General features: G+C 38.3%; 1 protein-coding gene across 1 annotated transcript in view; it reads right to left on the minus strand.

Moving 5' to 3' along the window:
• DOK6 (docking protein 6) overlaps positions 1 to 19,129 on the minus strand; it is a 376,586-nt gene that overhangs the window by 249,918 nt on the left and 107,539 nt on the right. The window contains exon 2 of the mRNA XM_032309552.1: positions 16,234 to 16,341. Coding sequence (XP_032165443.1) covers positions 16,234 to 16,341 — 108 coding nt within the window. The remainder of the gene's footprint in view (positions 1 to 16,233; positions 16,342 to 19,129) is intronic.

The following is a 19,129-nucleotide window of genomic DNA, read 5'->3' on the forward strand; positions in this document are numbered from 1 at the left end:
CATTCATCAGAGATATTAGCTTGTAGTTTTCTTTCCTTGTGGTGTCTGGCTTTGCGATCATAGTAATGTCGGACTTATAAAGTGTGTTTGGAAGTATTTTTTTTACTTATATTTTTATTTTTTATTTTTATTATTTTTTTAATTTGAGTAGAGTTGATACACAATGGTACATTAGTTTTAGGTATCCAACGTGGTGATTCAGCAACTCTGTACACTGTGCTATGCTCACCAGAACTGAAGCTACCATTGGTCACCAGGCAACACTATTACAATACCATGGACTATATTCCCTATGCTGCACTTTTATTCCCGAGATTTTTATTCATTCCATAACAGGAAGTATGTATCCCCCTCTCCCTTTCAACCATTTTGCCCATCCCCTGACCCCGGTCACCTATGGCAACCATCAATTTGTTCTCTGTATTTATAAGTATGATTCTGCTTTTTGTTTGATTCTTTATTTATTTATTTTTTTAAGATTCCATGAAATCATATGGTACTCATAAAAAAGCTTTTGCACAGCAAAGGAAATAATCAACAAAATGAAAAGGCAATCTACAGATGGAGAAAATATTTGCAAACAAATTAAGAGATTAATATCCAACATGTACAAGGGTGTAACTCAATAGCAAAAACAAACACTCAAATAACCCAATTAAAACATGAGTAAAGGATCAAGGTGAAAAGGCACGTACACTGAAATTACTTTGCTTTTTAAAGTAACTTTCTTTTTTTAAAGATTTTATTTATTTATTTTTTGACAGACAGAGATCACAAGTAGGCAGAGAGGCAGGCAGAGAGAGAGGAGGAAGCAGGCTCCCCACTGAGCAGAGAGCCCGATGTGGGGCTCTATCCCAGGACCCTGAGATCATGACCTGAACCAAAGGCAGAGGCTTAACCCATTGAGCCACCCAGGCGCTCCTTAAGCTAACTTTTATCAATTTGCTATCATGACAATTGAGATTGGATATTTGTCTATTTAAGTGCTCGATTTCTTTCTATAAATCTAACTGTATTTTGAAAAGTGAAAGCAAGTTAACATTCAGACTTTTTAAAAGTAGAATCAAATGAATTATACAATAAATTGCACTCTCTTTTCTTACTAATTTACTAATAATTCTATTAATCCTGGTATTTTACTAATCTGGCTGTTTTAATTAAGTCAAAGTTTTTATTTTTGAGAACAAGATGGTACATTTTAGAAACTGGTTTAACAGAATGTTTGTTTTATTAACTTTATTATTTATTATTCATTTAACTTTATTCACTATCACTTCTATCACTTCATTAGAATGAAGAATACTTATTTTTCTAGTAAGAAAAGCAGATGGGTATTTTACTAAATTTTAAAATTATTCCAATTAATAAATCTCAATCTCTCCATGCTTAAGTCCTAAGCTTTCATAATAAGAATTTAAATATTGGTATTACCCTATACATTATATCCACTACACTGCACCATTTCCAAAGAAATTTTATAATTGCTTCTTTCTAGTAGAATTTACATCAGTTTTCCAGTATCTGCTTCTTTATATTTGTCTCCTGACACTGAAAAATATGAATGTATAATACTAAGGAAATCAATATAATTCATTCTTTAAGCCCCCCATGTCTCCATGCTCTGATATTATGTGCTGTGATATAGTCCTCCAACATTTACTATTTGACTACTGTAGCATTTGTGTTATCAATACTTACAAACTTTGTTTTTATGTCTTTGAAAAATTTAAGGTCTCTCAAATATTCAATGACATTATGAAATGCATCATCTAGAAAAGAGTGATTATAGACAGAATTATAGTAGAACTAGAATTAACTATGATAGTCACCATTGGTTGTGTATACAGCATACAGTTCCAGCTCCTTCCTTCATACCTGAATACTATTTTGTTCAGCTCTCTGTCCTTGCCTCACACAGCTCAAGTGCCCCAGTGGGTATCTCTCACCCCAAGTACCATGGTAGGACTTGTTATTCTTCGGCTGATGGTCTCCTTGTTCATGACCGGCTTAGGAAAAAGGATATGACTGAAATATGACTAATGAGATGTGCACAGAAGTTTTCTGGTGGTTTCTGATGAATGTTTTCTAATATAGCCTCGGGCTAAACCCATCCCTCTTCTCCAGTGTGTTGTCCAGATGCCATAATTCAGGAATGCTACAGCTATCATTCTATCAGTTAAAGAGGAGGGCAATCCTAGGGTAGCAGGGTAGAGATGGGGGTGGGGAAACAGGTCTTTAATTTTCATTCTTGAACAAGAGATACTGAATCAACCAACCCTAAAGCCAGTTTCTTTTTCTAGCCATGATGTCATCTGTCATAGTACTCCGCTGTAAGTCGTTTGATCTGGCTTTTCTGTTACTTGCAGCCCAAAACATCCTAACTAAGAAAGCAAACTTACTGCTGGGCTTTCTTCATTTAACAATGGAAGCGGCCATCCCTATCTGGGTGGCCATCTCACAGTAAGTTAAAGCAATGACCAGAATCAGGGCCATGCCTCCTGTTTCTCTGACTAGTGCTCTTCTCACCAATTTATGTTATTTATTAATGGCAAATAACTGCTAATCAAGAAGTTACTACAAGAAAGTGTCTTCAACTACAGTAGAGACTCAAATTGTAAGGATGACAAAAGAAATAATTGGAAAGCTCACTACCTTATTACCCCTAAATTATTTTCAGGTGGCCTACTTTAAAAACATAAACATAAACTCTTTTCAGGTCTAAGAAATGCAGAAAACGAATACATAAGAAAATAAGCCCTAAAACAGGAAATCTCTGTACTTCTTTCTGTCTTTCGTCCCTCCTTCCGTCTTGCTCTTCCCTGCCTACGCTCCCTCCCCTTCAACCTCCACCCTCTCTCCCCAGTATACATTTAGCGCGTCTAATAATAGGTTTCACTGACTCTCAGAACAGAAAGGCATGAAACAGCTCAGTCAGCTATAATACCATTCTTATTTTGAGAGTTACAATTTTACTACACAGGCCTAACAGCAACTAGCTGGCTACCATAATGTTTCTTAGCAGATGTACAAAATTAAATCCCTTCATTATTGTATGGGGTTGAAAATTAGCTCCCAAAAGATATCTTGAAGTCTTAACTAACCCCCAGAATCTTCAAATGTGCCTTATTTGCGACAAGGTTCTCTGCAGATGTAATTGAATTAGGACATTGGAGGAGATCCTCCTGGATTCAGAGCGGGCCCTAAATCCAATGACACATGTTCTTACAGGAGAAGAGCGGAGGGAAGGTTGAGACAAGGGCACGGTGGACACGTGAAGGTGAAGGCTAAGACGGAAATGATGATGCCACAACCCAGAAACACCCAGAGCCCCCAGAGGCTGGAAAAGGCAAGCAAGGCTGCCCCCCTCCCAGGTTTGTAGGGGTGCAGCCCTGCTGACACCTGAACTTCTCACTTCCAGCGTCCAGCTGTGAAAAGATAACTGTCATTTTCAGAATGGAGTCTGAGGTAGTTTGTTAGGCCAGCCGTACAAAACTAATAAAATTACACAGAATTATTTGAAGATAAATTGCTCCACTTGTTACAAAGTTAGTAGCCTTAACTGAAGATAAAAATGACCAAAAAATCAGAAAAATTTGTAGAGCCCCATTTCTTTAATAAGATACTAGTTTCCTAAAAAGCAAAGATACTTCACTGTTCATCATGACCTACCAAAAAGTATTAAATATGTGTTTCTTTTTTCTTTTTTAAATTTGTCATTAATCAAAAGTCCACACAGCTCCACAATATGCAATATATATATATAAACTAATTTTAGGGGCGCCTGGTTGGCTCAATGGGTTAAGCCCCTGCCTGCGCCTCGGGTCATGATCCCAGGGTCCTGATATGGAGTCCTACATCGGGCTCCCTGCTCAGCGGGGAGCCTGCTTCCTCCTCTCTCTCTGCCTGCCTCTCTGCCTACTTGTGATCTCCGTCTGTCTAATAAATAAATAAAATTTAAAAAAAAAAACAACTAATTTTAAAAAGGACAAATTATAACCACAGGTGACAAAATTATCTGACAATTCACCAGGGAGATGAATAGTTAATCACTCATAAGCAAAGATATGGAAGTTCTGCCGAATAAAATCAATGTAGTCAAAGTTATTTTACGTTGTTTATATAGACCTACACACTCATACCTACTATCAATGACAAAACATATATATGCTTTTTTCCTAGCACATATGGATTATTTATAAAAATTGAACAGGTATCCGATGATAAAATAGTATTAGTAAACTCAAAAGGCCCAAGCTATATAAATTACAGTATACACCCATAATATAATATAACTACAATTTATAGTAAATGGATGATTAAATATTCTACATATATAAATAAGGAATAACACATTTCTAAGAACATCTGAGTTAAAAAGGAAATTATCAGTTCAATTACAAGATACACTTTAATGACAACAAAACAGTACATATTAAGATTTGAGGGAAACAGAAAGAAGTGCATAAAAACATGTCTTTAAAAATATTTTTCATGAATACAGAAGGTTGAAAAGAATGAACTCAGGCATTCAACTGAAAAAGTTAAAAAAACAGCATTTCAATAAATAAAGACATCATGAAGACAATGGCAGAAATCACTGAAATGAAGAAGGAAAAAAAATGAGAAGTTTCATGAAAGCAAAAGGTCCGTTTGAAAGGATTAGTAAAAGGGACTTGTGGTGAGTTCGGTGAAAGCAAAAGAGAGAAGGTGGAGACGGATTAAGTACAAGATGAAAAGGGGAAAATTGAACAAACAAAAAAATCTAAATATTAATAAGAAGCTTGAAAACAAATAAATACTAATTAGTTTGAAAACACTGATGAAAGGATATATATATCTAGAAAAAATAAAATGCCAAAATGGTGGCAGAAAAAACGTTAGAAAACTTGAACAAAACAATATACTCATCTCCTAATAGCCCATTTCTAGACTCCTTCATAATTGAGCTTTACCAAACTTGTAAGGTATGATTAATTAATACTCTCTGCAAACTATTCCAAGAGAAAAAAAAAAAAAAAGCAAAAATCTGCTTTTGCTTTCTGAGTCTGGGCTAATATTGATCCTAAAATAAGATACTAAAAATCCAAAAAAGTCATTAATGAAAAACAAATCCCAACATGTAAGTAAGGTTTATTTCAGGAGTAAAAGTATAGTTTACATCAGAAAGCATCCAAATGTATTTCTCAAAATTGACAGGTTACATGAGAAAAAAATTACATGGTTACCTCAGTAGATAAAATATTACATCATTGATTAGATTGTAACATCTTTTGTGAGAAAGTAACTTTTGCTATATCAAGAAAGGAAAGGAGTTTTCATTGTTTAAAAGGTTGAATACAAAAATATATTTTACTTCATATGTAAGCATTAGACATATTTCATTTATTAGCAGAAACATGCAGGTACCCTGTCTATCCCTGCCTTAATGTAAATAGGTCCTAGGGAGTAAGGAAAGGAAAAAAAAAAAAGAAAGAAAGAAAACAAGGAAAGAAATAAGTGAATCTATCAATCTTTTCATGCAATCATTACTGACATATAAACACTGACAGAGTCAACAGAAAAATACAGTATTAGAAGCAACAAAAGCATTCAACAATATTGTCAAATTATAGTAAACACACACACCCAACAGGATTTCTCTACTAATATCACTAATTAGAAATTAAAGTAAAATAATACCTTCACAAGAACAAGAAAAATTATAAACTATCAAGGGATTTTGTTGGAGAAAAATGTAATTAAAAGAGAAGCTGAATAAAAAAAGAACATTACATGTTCTGAGACAATTTGCCAGGGTAACATCAAAGAATGAGAACTGAGTGTAGGGGGAGCGAATGTCTCACCAAATGTCCCGCGGTGTGAGACCACGGTAATCTAGAACAGGAGCCAGGCTAGTGCTAGGACAAACAAGCAGCACAGAACAGAGAAATCAGAGGAAAATGCACATGTCATGTATGCTGCCATCATAACTGAAGAGATAGGAAGTTTAATAGATGGACTAGTGAAAGCTCACCCCCAACTATTTCTACAAATGGAATTCTTAATTCCATATCCAAATCTGGATACCGGATAGATGAAAGGCAAAAATATCGAAGGCAAAACCATAATGCTAACTGAATAACATGGAGGATGACATATCTTTGAGATGAAAGAATTTCTTAAGGAAGGGACCAAATGAAGCCCAACCGATGAAAAAAATTGAAAACATCCAAATTTGCAAATCTTCGTTTCATGAAGGCCTCCATAAAGTTACAGACTGATAACAGAGGTGAGAAATTATTTACAATGTCTAATAGTAAAGTAATCTAATATTTAGAATAGACAAAGAAACATTGCAAAACAGCCATAAAAATGCAGGAACTCTAGTAGGAAAGTGGACAAAAAATGGGACAGGGGGGTTCCTGGAAGAATAAACCCTGAAAGCAAACAGACAGAGGGAGAATTTTTCAATTAATTGGGAATAGGAAAATGCATGTTAAAACACAACTGCTTATCACTTTACACACACGAGATTTGGAGAAGTCAGTAAATAATGGAAAGTATCAATAAGAATGTGAGAATACAGAACCCTCACACATCCTGTGCATGTGAAGAATGGAGACGCATTCTGGAAAGTCATCTGGCAGTACCTATTTAAGTATTCATGTATCCTTAACACAACGATCTCATTCTTTTTATATATCCCAGAAAATTTCTCACATTGGGTCATAAAAACACAGTACAAAAATCTTAATTACTGTACTGTTTGAGATAATGAGAAGTTCTAGCAATCTAGTTTCTGTCACTAGGAAAATGGAAAAGTAAAATATAATGGATGCAAACTATAGGGTACCATGTAGCAGTCAGAAGCGACCGGCAAATGGACACATAGAAATGCAGATGGGTCTTAAAAGCCATAATGCAGCACGAATAAAAATAAGAAACACGGAAAGTTATAGCACAACAGTACTTAAGGGAACTAACAACGCAGTACATGTTCAAGAAATCAACAGTACACATTTATAAGAATCCTACAGTTTCGCATCATACTTATGATGATTATCTATAGAGGAGGGGAATAAAGAGGGTTTAGGATGGGAAGAAGATAAATGATCAAACATTACAGAAAGGGATGATGATCGCAGCCATCTAGTAATACAACGAACTCAATCTGCAGCAGAGTCCAGCGGAGGGAGGGAGAGAAGGAAGAAGATACACTGAATGATGTGTGAAATTCTAGTGAGTCAACCACTATTAACAATTACATGCCTATTACAATTTACCCCTGCTCCGAATTAGTCTGCAGCCTGGCTGTCTGTGGCTTGGTATATGATACCACTTAACATAACTAATGGGCCTAATTATGTTCCTCTAATAACGGACACAGAGTGGAAAAGAGTATTGGTATGATCATTAATATACATCATTCCAAAGAATATAAAAAAGCTGAAGGAGATTAGGGTTACTTTCCTAAGCTTGTGACCAATTCTAGGTGTGACCCATTAGCTAACTACCAATCATGATTAGCTAAGGTTTCTCTCTAGACTTAGAGCATCTAGACATGATATCCAACATTATTATTTTTTTAAGAAAATTTAAAAAATATATAGTTTCAAGTAATAGAAGAACCCAATTAATGGTGATTGAAATCTGGGGGATGTAAACTGTGGCCTCTGGGCCAAATGTGGTCTATCGCCTATTTGTGTAAATAAAGTCTTATCAGAATAAAACCATAACCATTTGTTTACACATTGTCTCTGGCTATTTAAGGTACTATTAAGTGCAGAGTTGAAGAATTGCAACAGAGACCTTAGGATCTGTAAAGCCTAATATTTTTACTATCTGGCCCTTCACAGATAAAAGTTTGCTGGACACTGATTTGAACAAAGAGGACCCATTTTTTTTCACATTAAGAACTCTGAAGTAGGCAGTTATTAGTGTTGGTCCAGTGGCTTGATGACATTAGAGGAAGCATCTCAAGCCCAAATATTTGTCCTGCTCTTCACATTTCTTTTATGCCCATCTCCTCCTGGGCGCAGAATGGCTATTGCATTTCCAACCATCATGTTTTCCATTTAGGGAAAAGGAATAAGGGATATTGCTGGCCATATCAGAACCCCCAAATCCTTTCTATCCCTTCCAGCAGGCTTAAATTTACATTTCATTAGCCAGAAATGTACTTGTCTAACTGCAGGAAGTGTAAAAAAGTGATCAAAGTGTAAAAAAGTGATCTCTAGGGTGGAGATGGGAAAGGAAGAAGTGCATTACAGATGGGTGTCGAATTAGCACTTAATTAAATGAAACCCCATGCGTGAAATGTCCAAGTCGCATCGTGCTTCACTTCAAATACAACGTCTTTAATGGACAGACCTCCTACACACCATGAAGGAAAATGGCTGTCTCACTTTGCCAGCCTAAAAAAATTCCTTCCCAAATTAAAAATAACCCAGAAATTAAAAACAAACAAACAAACAAACAAACAAAAACAACCCTGAAAATTGAAATGATACACCACTAAAGTTAGATCACAACACAGCAGCTCTCAATGTACCTGACCTAGTCATGGGAACTTTTTAAAAGTAGGGTTTCTTCCTCCAGCTGGTCACAAAAGACAAGGCAGAGAGTCACAGCTGGAAAAAGTGTGTGATGCCCGTGCTGTACTGGAGAGGGAAAGAGCCGAGCATGTCAAGGACTTCAGGTAGCTTCCCGTGCTGAGAACAGCCCCTTCTTGGAGCCAGCAAGTCTCGCAGCTCTGGGGAACTAAAATCACCAACTGCATCAGGAACTTTGAAGCAGACTTTTTTTTTCTTTAGAGCCATGAGATAACTCAGTACAACTAACTTCAGGGCCCTTGAAATCCCCAGCAGAGAAACCAGCCATACAGCAGTGAGCTCAGAAGCATGCGTTTTTCGAACTCCTGAAATTGTAGTAATATGTTGCACAACAACAGAAAATGAAAACTGTCCTATAATTATTGTTAGTGATGGAACTTCAACCTTCGGTAATAATGACGGGTCTAACCACATTGGTTTATTTGCAAAATGGAACAGGAATAAAAGAAAAGCTGACTTTTCGGACCACTTTCAGAGTTGGCTGTACAGCTCGAAGACCAGGAGAATATCATGGTAGCTCCAAGCTTACGTCAAGACAGTCCTCTCACGAAAGGATAGAAAGGATTAGTGGAAAATTCCAGGCTACTGCAAATCAGGCTAAAATTTAATTTTCTAGTACACTGCATCTGTAATACGATTAACTTGATTAAAAGATGAGAGAAAAGGAGAAGTAGGAGAAAACAGTTGTATTTTTAAGCAAACATGATCTCTCTCTTTCTTTGTCTCAAAACAAAAACAGAACAAAACAAAACAAACAAACAAAATTATATTTCCCTAATTCCACCATTTCTGCCAGAGGTCACGTTATGTGTGACAATGACAGCTGAGTAGAACAAATGCACCAGTTATCATCAAAACTAATGATTCCACTGAATCTCAAAACCCATGGTTCCCTAAATTAAGAAACTGTTCTCTAATCAAAATCAATTTAGTGGCTGCTACTGATTTTTAATCTTGGATTGCTGATGGCATATTCAAATTCTATCTCTGTTTTTGTGTAGATGTATTAGCCATATAAAGGCTTTAATATTTTAAAATATTATATAAATTAAGTAAATATAAAACAGCATTGCTATTTTATAAAATAAAAGTTTCTAGATAGATATTTATGGTGAGGTAAAAGTATTAAGAGAATGAATTCTCATGGAAATACTTTTCAAATCGTAATTCATAAATGAATATGCATTCATTATTTGTGGAATAATGTAATGTTCCATTAATGACAGAAAAACAATTTATTCTCAGGAACATTATGCAATAAGCATGTCTCCTGTTGCATCGGTCAGATACTGCACAATTAGCCAGACGCTGGGGAAAAGAGATTTTTAAAACCCCAAATGCACTGACGGTATTCTGAAATAGTAAAGAGCGTTGGATCTAAATCCATTAAATAAACATAAAAATGCTTCACAAATGATGGAAATAGTCATAATGGGGTTGTGCTATTGAAGAGTCCTTCTCAAATTACTATCTGATTGACCACATAAAATGACGTGCTTGAAATTACAAGTTACTTTATCATGCAAATTGGTCTCAAAATTGTTCTAAAGTTGGTATGAGTTATTTCCCCGGTTTCATAGATGCAAAATCTGAGGCAGAAATGACTTGCACAACCATAGTTGTTTTACGGGCCACATAATAGCTCACGTGAGATTTTATCACCTCACTTTGTGAGCTGTGCTATTACTTGCATTTTACAGATAGCAGAGTGAGAGAAAGATATTGTTTAACTCATATTACCATTTTTTCTGATGTAGTACCATTATGGATGATTGCTTCTCACACAATTGGATAGTTTCAAAAAGTCAGATAAAGACAATAATTTTTCTAACATAAATTATACTTCTATATACTCCAAGTCAAGCCCAGATTGGCCTTACGGATGTTTTCTAAGACCGTGATGCCTATTTCTTACTGAACAGATATCTGTTATGGAGCAATAGGTTATCAACAAAAATTCTGACTGCCGAGTGATCTGTTTTCTGTGGCATCCTGAAACTGCACGGAGTGATTCTTATTGGAAATATCGTAGATGTTGTAAAATTGTAATGGACCTTGATTCAAATATGACAAAGATGAAGCCTAACTCGGGAAGTTCCCAACTGTCTTGCAATCACAACTTCGCAGACGCCCTCCAGCTGCGGGTCTTGTCGCCTGACCTCTCTCGCCCGTCTCCGGCTTTAGAACTGCCCGTCCTCACATCCCACGCATCTCTGCCAGAGACACCACACAGGGCTGTGTTGGGAGCATTTTACCCCTTCTTTTCATTCTACACAAAAACCAAGTTTTCATATTCCATTTCTTTGACTCTTTTCTGAGTCATTAGCATGTGATCAGATACTATGAATAAAGCAATAAATAAATGATTGTGGGTTGACGTGTGACTGTCCCAGGAACCAATGTGTGTGTTAACAGGAGCTTATGCTAAAAATTAAAAAAAACAAAACAAAAAAACCCTGAGGCCTCTTCAAGATAAGAGATTATTACAGATAGATGAATCAATGAATGAATGAAGAATGAATGAACAAAAAAATGAATGATACCCTAATGTGAACGATTATCACTCTGGGACCTTCCAGCAGACACTTTAAGAGACACCAAACCTTTGAACACTCTTCACATCACACCAAGTGTGTGCTCATCCAAGTAGAGAGCCACTGGAATGAAAATGAAAGTGTTCAACATTACACACTGTTCATGTGTGCTGTTTATACACAAATCAATGGTTTTGCTCCTAACTTTATGGATATGCTCTATTTCCAGGTGGCTGTTTTCCATAAGGATGTCTTCATCTTTTCCCCAAGTTTCTCAGATGTTTGCTTTACATAAAGATAAATACCGACAACTCCAAAAATGAGTAAAATGGATAGAACAAAATGATGTTTTCAATGTCAGGTTGTAGGGGATTTAGAAATAAGATTGGTCCCAGTACAGACATTGCTTTTCTCGCTCATGTAGTCCTCATCCTAGGAAATTCACACTGTTCCATCTTCATTCACCCTTCTTGGGGATTTTATTTATACGTTCCTCCCTACAGACAGCACTCATATTTATTTTATTAAAATTTCTATGAACTGTTTCTTTTTCATCTGCTTAGAAAATTAAGGAAAATTTATTAGCTGATTCTATGTAAATTGCTCTGGTTCAGTTTTCATTGAGGATAAATTTGTTTTGAATATCTGTTATGACAATTATATACAGCTACATTTTCAACCCTAATGCATTTTTAATAACTTCCTTCAGCAGCTAGTGATTTGAATTTCAAATTTCTTTCTACCAAGAGGTAAAAAAAAAAAAAGTATATACCATTTTATAGCCGTTTCATATAAAAATTGATTTATGCAGCAAGATCTCTCTCACAGTAAACATATCAAATGTCTAAATGGGACCATTAATACTCATAAGCCTTACAATATGTATGTTCCAGATAGAGCACAGCACAAAGTTAAAGCTGGCAAAGAAATAATTCTGTCCTTAGCTATTGTTCATAAGCCTCTCACTAAGGCTGGACACATTTCACTCATTTGATGGATTATTTTGATTTATTGCTATTGAGCGCTACAGCAAATTTTAAGGTGTATCAAGACAACTGAATAATCACAAGTTAAAATACTTAATAATTAATAAATAGAACAATTGGGGAAATCCAGACTAGCCTATTTTAAGCTATCTTAAAAATGAAGATGATTTTTTTTTTTCCAATTCTGGGGTTCCAAGATTTGAACTGAACATGAACTGCTGAAAGGAAAAGAGAGATTTTAAATAGGTCAGCCTTTTCATAAAGCGATCTCCCTTTACTCACCTGTCAGAGGGAGCTGAGAAACTTACAGCTTTCCTCAAACAAAGGATTCATGGAAGAAGTCATGGGAAGTGATGGTTCACACTTTGATTTTGCAGAAACAAAAGTCTACGCCAGGATAAAAATATCACGAACATATTTGTGACTGCTATTTTGCCTCGATGGCTGGTTTTTAGGGTTGGGACAAATTAACGCCATCTGACCTCTGGGGTGGCATGTTTATAGGGACGGGCAGCCTCAGGGGCGAGGAAGTCACACGGCCTCAAATGTTCTGTGTTCTCCTCTCTTCTCTTCCCTTTTCAAATGTCAGTTTCTTCATACTTTTCTCTTTTGGTAACATAAACATTCTCTCTCTAGAATTGTTAAAACTTTCAGTTGGGAAGTTCTGGTTAAACAGTCTCAATAATTACCATAAATTTTACTGTTTGGTATTTTAGCATTTATTCCACTTGCATTTTCTTTCTTTTAAGTGCCATTTTTAATAATTTTCCATCATTTTTGGATTGACTCATTTTGAGTCAAATGTCAGCATTTTTGATTTGATTTATAACTCTTGATAAACTCAGAATTGAAATTAGTTTATCAAAAACTCCCCGAATGTCACTGTAAGGCTGGTACCAAATCCCACGACTTAGGGAGGAAAGCGTTTTATTTTGCACGGATCAAGCTCTCAGAGAGGCATTAATATACACCACCTTCACACCCCCATTCAGTAGATCTGCTGTGCATCTGCTGTAAGCCTGGCTGCAGTTCTAACCGTTGAATGAAACCATCTCTCTGCATACCGTAAAGAAACCTAACCTCCCGAGCCAAGAATGCCTTCTCCTTTCCCGCGGAGCACTGGCCCTGCACAGCGGGTCCCCGTCTCTGTACGGGCAGCAGCACCCCTCCAGCGCCCGGGCTGGAAGACACAGCGGCTCCTCCTCCTCCTCTTCCATTTCTTCCATATCCGGTCAGCGACGGGGCCTGTGATTTTTTTACTCAAAACTTGTTTTCCTCCCTTCCTTGCTTCACGAGTCACACCACCCTCTTCTCTGCCGCTCAGACCCAAACGCAGGAGCCTCCGTGAGCCCTCCCGACCTCGCACTAACAGCGCACACCTAATCCCAAAGTACACCCTGTCGGCGCTCACCGGCCATGTCCGGAGGGCATCCTGCTCCCTCCAACACCAACATCGTCACCCAAGTCACCATCACACCTGGCCTGGACTCCAAACGCCCGATGTTTACGGCCAGTTACTACATGTCAAGTAAGAACTTATGTACCTAGCTATACAGTTTAATTCATTAATAGGAGCTTGTTATATTTAATCTCATTATACTCCTATAGTACTATTTCATCCCCTACACTAATCTTTTTTGCGTCATAATCTGTTATATTATTATGATCTTAATCTGTCAGTGGAGGCAAATTAAGTACATGGAAATTCAACAGCCTATGCAAGTACACATGGCTCTTAAAGACGGATGCTCGATGCCAGAGCCTACAATCCTACCCACTGTGCAACACTGAGATGTTTTTTACTCCAGCTCTACGACTGAGACATAACTGGCATATAACATTAGGTAAGTTTAAGATGTACAAAGTGATCTGTTGATACATGTGTACATTGTGAAATGATTAGTAAAACAAGGCTGGTTAGCATCTGCATCACCACCGGTTAGAGGATAAGATGAGTAAGTTCTGGAAATCTAACGTATGGGATGGTAACTGTGGTTCATGGTACTGTGATTTACGTGAAAGTTGATAAGAGAGTCCATCTCAGATGTTCTCACCGCATCTGCACTAAAGTGACTAAGATCTTGGTCTTCCTCAACACTCTGTTTGTCAGGATGATCTTTTTCCTTCTTGAGGATTGTGCCTGAGTCATGAGGGCCCGGCCAGCCTCCAGCCCGCATCCACCCCTGACCAGCGGGCGGGGGTTCTGCCTAGGAATCCAGAGTAAACCGTGTGCTCAGTCATTCCAAAATTTTACCCAAAAACTAAAGTCACAGACTCATATTTCACCACTTTGCAGTTTTTCATCAAATCAGGTTTAAAAATATTGCCATGATCATAACCATAATACAAAACACCAGTAAACCTTTAGAACTTCCTGTACTTTTTCATATAATTACAATAGGCGCCACTGAGCTGCTTGGTCTTTGACAGTCTATCTCAAACAGTTGTCAGAAGAGACTGGTACTATAACACGCAGTCAAGAGAAAATCAAACTTCCATGAGCCAGTAAGTGGTTAGATAGGAACTTGAACTTGGATTCCTTCTCACGGAGGTTCCTGCGTTTGGGTCTGAGCAGATAGGAACTTGAACTTGGATTCTCTGAGAGTAAGTCTATGTTAATATAGAGAATACCTCATAGAGTTAAAGAAATTCAAATGCTAAGCCTTAAGATAGAGCTCCAAATATAATAGAAATGATTGCTAGATATTTGTGTGATAGAATTAGTTAGGAAATATTGTAGAAAAATCTACTTTCTAAAATAAACTTTATTTTGGAGAGCACTCTTCGGTCCACAGCCCTACTGAGCAGAAGGTCCAGAGCTTTCCCTCCACCGTCAGCCTCCACACACGCACAGCTTCCCCTATCACCCACAGCCCACAGCAGAGCGGGACATTTGCTACAGCTGATGAACCCACTTGGACACAGCAGAGTCCGTATTTTACAGTAAGGTTCACTCTCAATGTCATACATTCTACGAATCTGGACACATGTCTGATGACGTACATCCACCATGATGGTGTCGTAACGGATAGTTTCAAAATCCTCTGTGCTGCATCTGTTATCACTCCCACCCCCCAGCCCCAGGCTAGCACTCTGTTTTGTTTTGTTTTTTAAGATTTTATTTATTTATTAGAGAGAGAGCTCACAAGTAGGCAGAGAGGCAGGCAGAAAGACAGGAGGAAGCAGGCTACCTGCTGAGCAGAGAGCCCGATGAGGGGCTCGATCCCAGGACCCTGAGATCATGACCTGAGCCAAAGGCAGAGGCTTAACTCACTAGCCACCCAGGCGCCCCAGGAAGCACTCTGTTTTTAATAAAAGGAGGAATACACATAAAATACATATCCCACAAAATAAACCCCACAAAATCATTATGTTATTCACGGTAACTTACTCTGTATTACCAACCGTGAGGAACTAGATTCTTTACTGAGCTTACTGAGGCATGGCCAACAAACCATCCTACCAGTTCACGATTCTGAGTTCTGACCATGAATTCTCCACGTGATTATAAAATACTTAACTGTATTTTGGTATTATTACCAAAGACAACTTTAGGCAGCATTTTTAACATCATTCTGGGGTATTTCCTACATACTTTCCATCCTTAGTAAACTGATTCATGAGAATGAATCAAAATTCATAGACGGTATGGCTACCTCCTACACGTCAGCCTATCTGATGATCCTTTCTTGTTAAAGCTATAAACAGCAACTACTGTGCACATTAGCAGAGTCATTAGCACAGCTAACACCAGCCTCCAAAGTTTTATCTCCTAAATATTGCCCACAGTTTAAATCAAAGTAACAAATGCACAATTAACCTGAACAGAGGGAAAACGTCTACTCAGCATGTTGGGAAATGATGTGGTTGAATTATGAGTCATCTCATTTCGCAAAGTAGCAATAAAAATGAGTCTTTCATTTTGCGGAGGTACCACTGGCATTTACAGCAGATGATTAAAATAAAGGAGAAAAATAACTTTTGCATTTCATCAAAACAGGGACATTTTATACTGGTCATGCAGTTTTGCCCCTGCGGATTTCATCGATCAAAAGAAATGTCTCCATGAGTTGTTGCCAAGGGTCTGCTTATTCCCTAGTGATTCCGAACACCGGGGCTTACCTTATGGAAGTTTCTGAAATACGCTGCCTTTTCATCCGGAAATTTTTCTAGCCTTCTGGGTCCTTTACTAGAAGCCTTCTTGAAAACCAACCAGCATCGTCTGAAAATCTGAAAGCAAATGAAGGATCTGATTATCTATCTTTTTGCATGAGTTTTGTAATGCCAGGAATTTATTTATCCAACTAATCCACTGGAAAGAAATTTTTTAAAAATGTGTTTAGAGAGAGAACAGTTTTTGAGTCCTAACCAGGTTATTCATTAAAATTATAGCAAACTTTTAAGAATATAATATTTAATATAAAAGTGACTTTTTTTGGTACAAAGATTTTATCTTATGAGGTTTTCAATGTGCTGGCTTCAATGGTCTTTAATCTAATTAAATCATCTGGTATCAATACCATATAAAATATTTATCTCAGCATGCCAGGGACAGGGCAATCCTCTGTTTTCCATGATAATGCAGTCACAACTTGTAAGATTAAGCACTTTCATAATGCTCAGTTTTCTATCTTTCAAAAATCACCATGTCTAAAAATTAACTTACCTTGTAGGATTAATTTACTTTAAAAGACCCAAAGCTCATATGTTAATTTAGAAAGCAGGAATATAGGTGCTTTTATAATAGAAACATCTGCCTTACCCTTTTATACTTTACAGTAACTAGCATTTGTTGAATGCTTATTTCTATGGACTACATCTAAACATTTATATGCACATTTGATCTTCATACCTACAACATGGGGTAGTTCATCTCCGTTTTAGGATAAAAACAGTGTGACAGTATCAGGATTTGCACACACCTCTGTCTGAGCACATATCTCTTCAGTAAAAAAGCAGGACCACCAATTATACACGTACACACACACACACACACACACACGCCATCATTCGTGGACTCTGCCCCTGTTTCATAGGACCAATTAACATCGGACTTGGAACTTGGCCCCTCTGTCAACCTCCCTCCCCAGGTACATTTAAGGCAAAGTAATAAAATGCGTCTCATCTCAGTCATGGGAGAGGTCTAGAAATGCAAATTGGCCACAATTTAAGATTTTTAACATGCAGCACAGTTTTGCCAGAGTCTACCTTCTCTAACGCCATGAATCAATGCACTGGGGGAAGACAAAACTGCAAAGTTGCTCTACTGTGTCTCTTCCTTCCCTCTCTTCGTCGTTCTCCCCTCCTCGCCTTTCCTCTGGTTTTCTTTCCTTCTCTCTTCCGTCCGTCCGTCCGTCCTTCCGTCGGTCCGTCCGTCCTTCCGTCCGTCCGTCCGTCCGTCCGTCCTGTCTTCCTTCTTCCCTCCCTTCCCCCCTTCCCTCTGCTTCTCTCCCTCCCCCTTCTTTTCTAATACCAGCCAGATAACAGAATGTCTTACAGAAATTATAATTTTGATAATATCATCTCTAAGATGTGATTTCCTTGTTCATGACTCACGAGAAGACAGTGTTTCCCATGTGAAAGGGAACTGTCAGCGGAGTTACGTAGGCGGCCTTTCACAGAAGCACGACGAGCGGAGTAACGGCGCCCGCACCTGCACTTTGCCCTGCTCCCTGCTTAGCTTCTGTCCTACTACCTTCGAAAAGCCTCTCAAGGATGACCTTGAGCTCTGCGTCGGGTCTGTGCGTCTCTCCTTCTCTCCCTGGATAGCGATGCACCTCCTCCGTGAAGGGATTCCTAACCACACACCTGCAAATAGGGTGTTAAATCACCCCCCGCCCCAGGTCTGCGGCTGTCCCTTCCTCCACACGTGTGTTTAGCTCATTCTGTTACTTTTTGGACCCTGACTGGTCTCCACCCCCGCAGTAAAATACTATTTAAAAAACATGTGAATACTGATTATAATATAATACCAGCGTAGGCCTTGCTTGGCTTTGATTCTACGTGGGTTTATTTAGCATTATAGATTCTGCTTTTAAACTTTAAAAAGGTATTTATATTTTAAGTAAATTTAAGGTAATAAATGGAGAAAAGGAAAACATGTAAGAAAGGCAATTTGTACAATGGAAAATGAATAAAGCTTTGTGTTAGTTTGCAAATCTGGGAGTTCTCTGGGTGAGGTCTGAAACTGGCCCCTTTACACAAAGAGTGAGGAGAAACCCAAGACTGAGACGGGCCACCCCAGGCTGGTGAGTGGCAAGTTTAACGAGCAAGGGAACTCCCATACAAGACTTGTCTTGGGCGGCCACAAGACAAGCACAGCTCAGCAGCCCTCGCTCTGCCCCTCCTGTCAAATCTTAAAAGGCCATAGAGAAGCCTTCACAGGATTCAGTCACTTTCAGTGCAGATGATCTCAACAACACATTGCTTTCCCAAGACCGTGGGCTTGAAAGGGCTCTGCCTACAGGCAGGGTGGGCGGAAGGTACCCTCCAAGGATGGGGACGGGTGAGGTCCAGCTCTCAGGTCAGCTGGTGACAATAAAGTCCTTGCAATGACCTCGCCTGGCATTTTGGAATCCAACAGACGGGTTTACATCATGGTTTTGCCGTTTACTAGCTGTGCAACCCGAGACAAACTACTTAATATCTCATGGAGAAGGGTGCCTCACCGGACAGAAGGAAGAATCAACAGGATGGGCCCGCACCCTCGTGCACGGCAGGCTGTCCGCATGGGCGGCTCCTTTCTCGGGCTCCTTGGCCTTACAAAGCAGGGGCAGCTTGCCACCTTACAAAGTCATATGCAAGGACACTTTTTTGCTAAGGACGTACAATTCTAACAAAATTCAGATCCAGAATATTCAGACCCAAATATTCCGTGGTCAGAACAATTAGAACACCATATAAGAATTTTTAAAAATAAAAATAAATACATTGATGATCCTTGAAACTTGGACTGTGGAACCAGGACTTGGAATTGCAGCTCTGTGCCTTGTGAGAGCCATGTGGCTTCGGGCAAGTC

This window comes from Mustela erminea, chromosome 13, assembly GCF_009829155.1.
Source record: "Mustela erminea isolate mMusErm1 chromosome 13, mMusErm1.Pri, whole genome shotgun sequence".
NCBI lineage: Eukaryota > Metazoa > Chordata > Mammalia > Carnivora > Mustelidae > Mustela > Mustela erminea.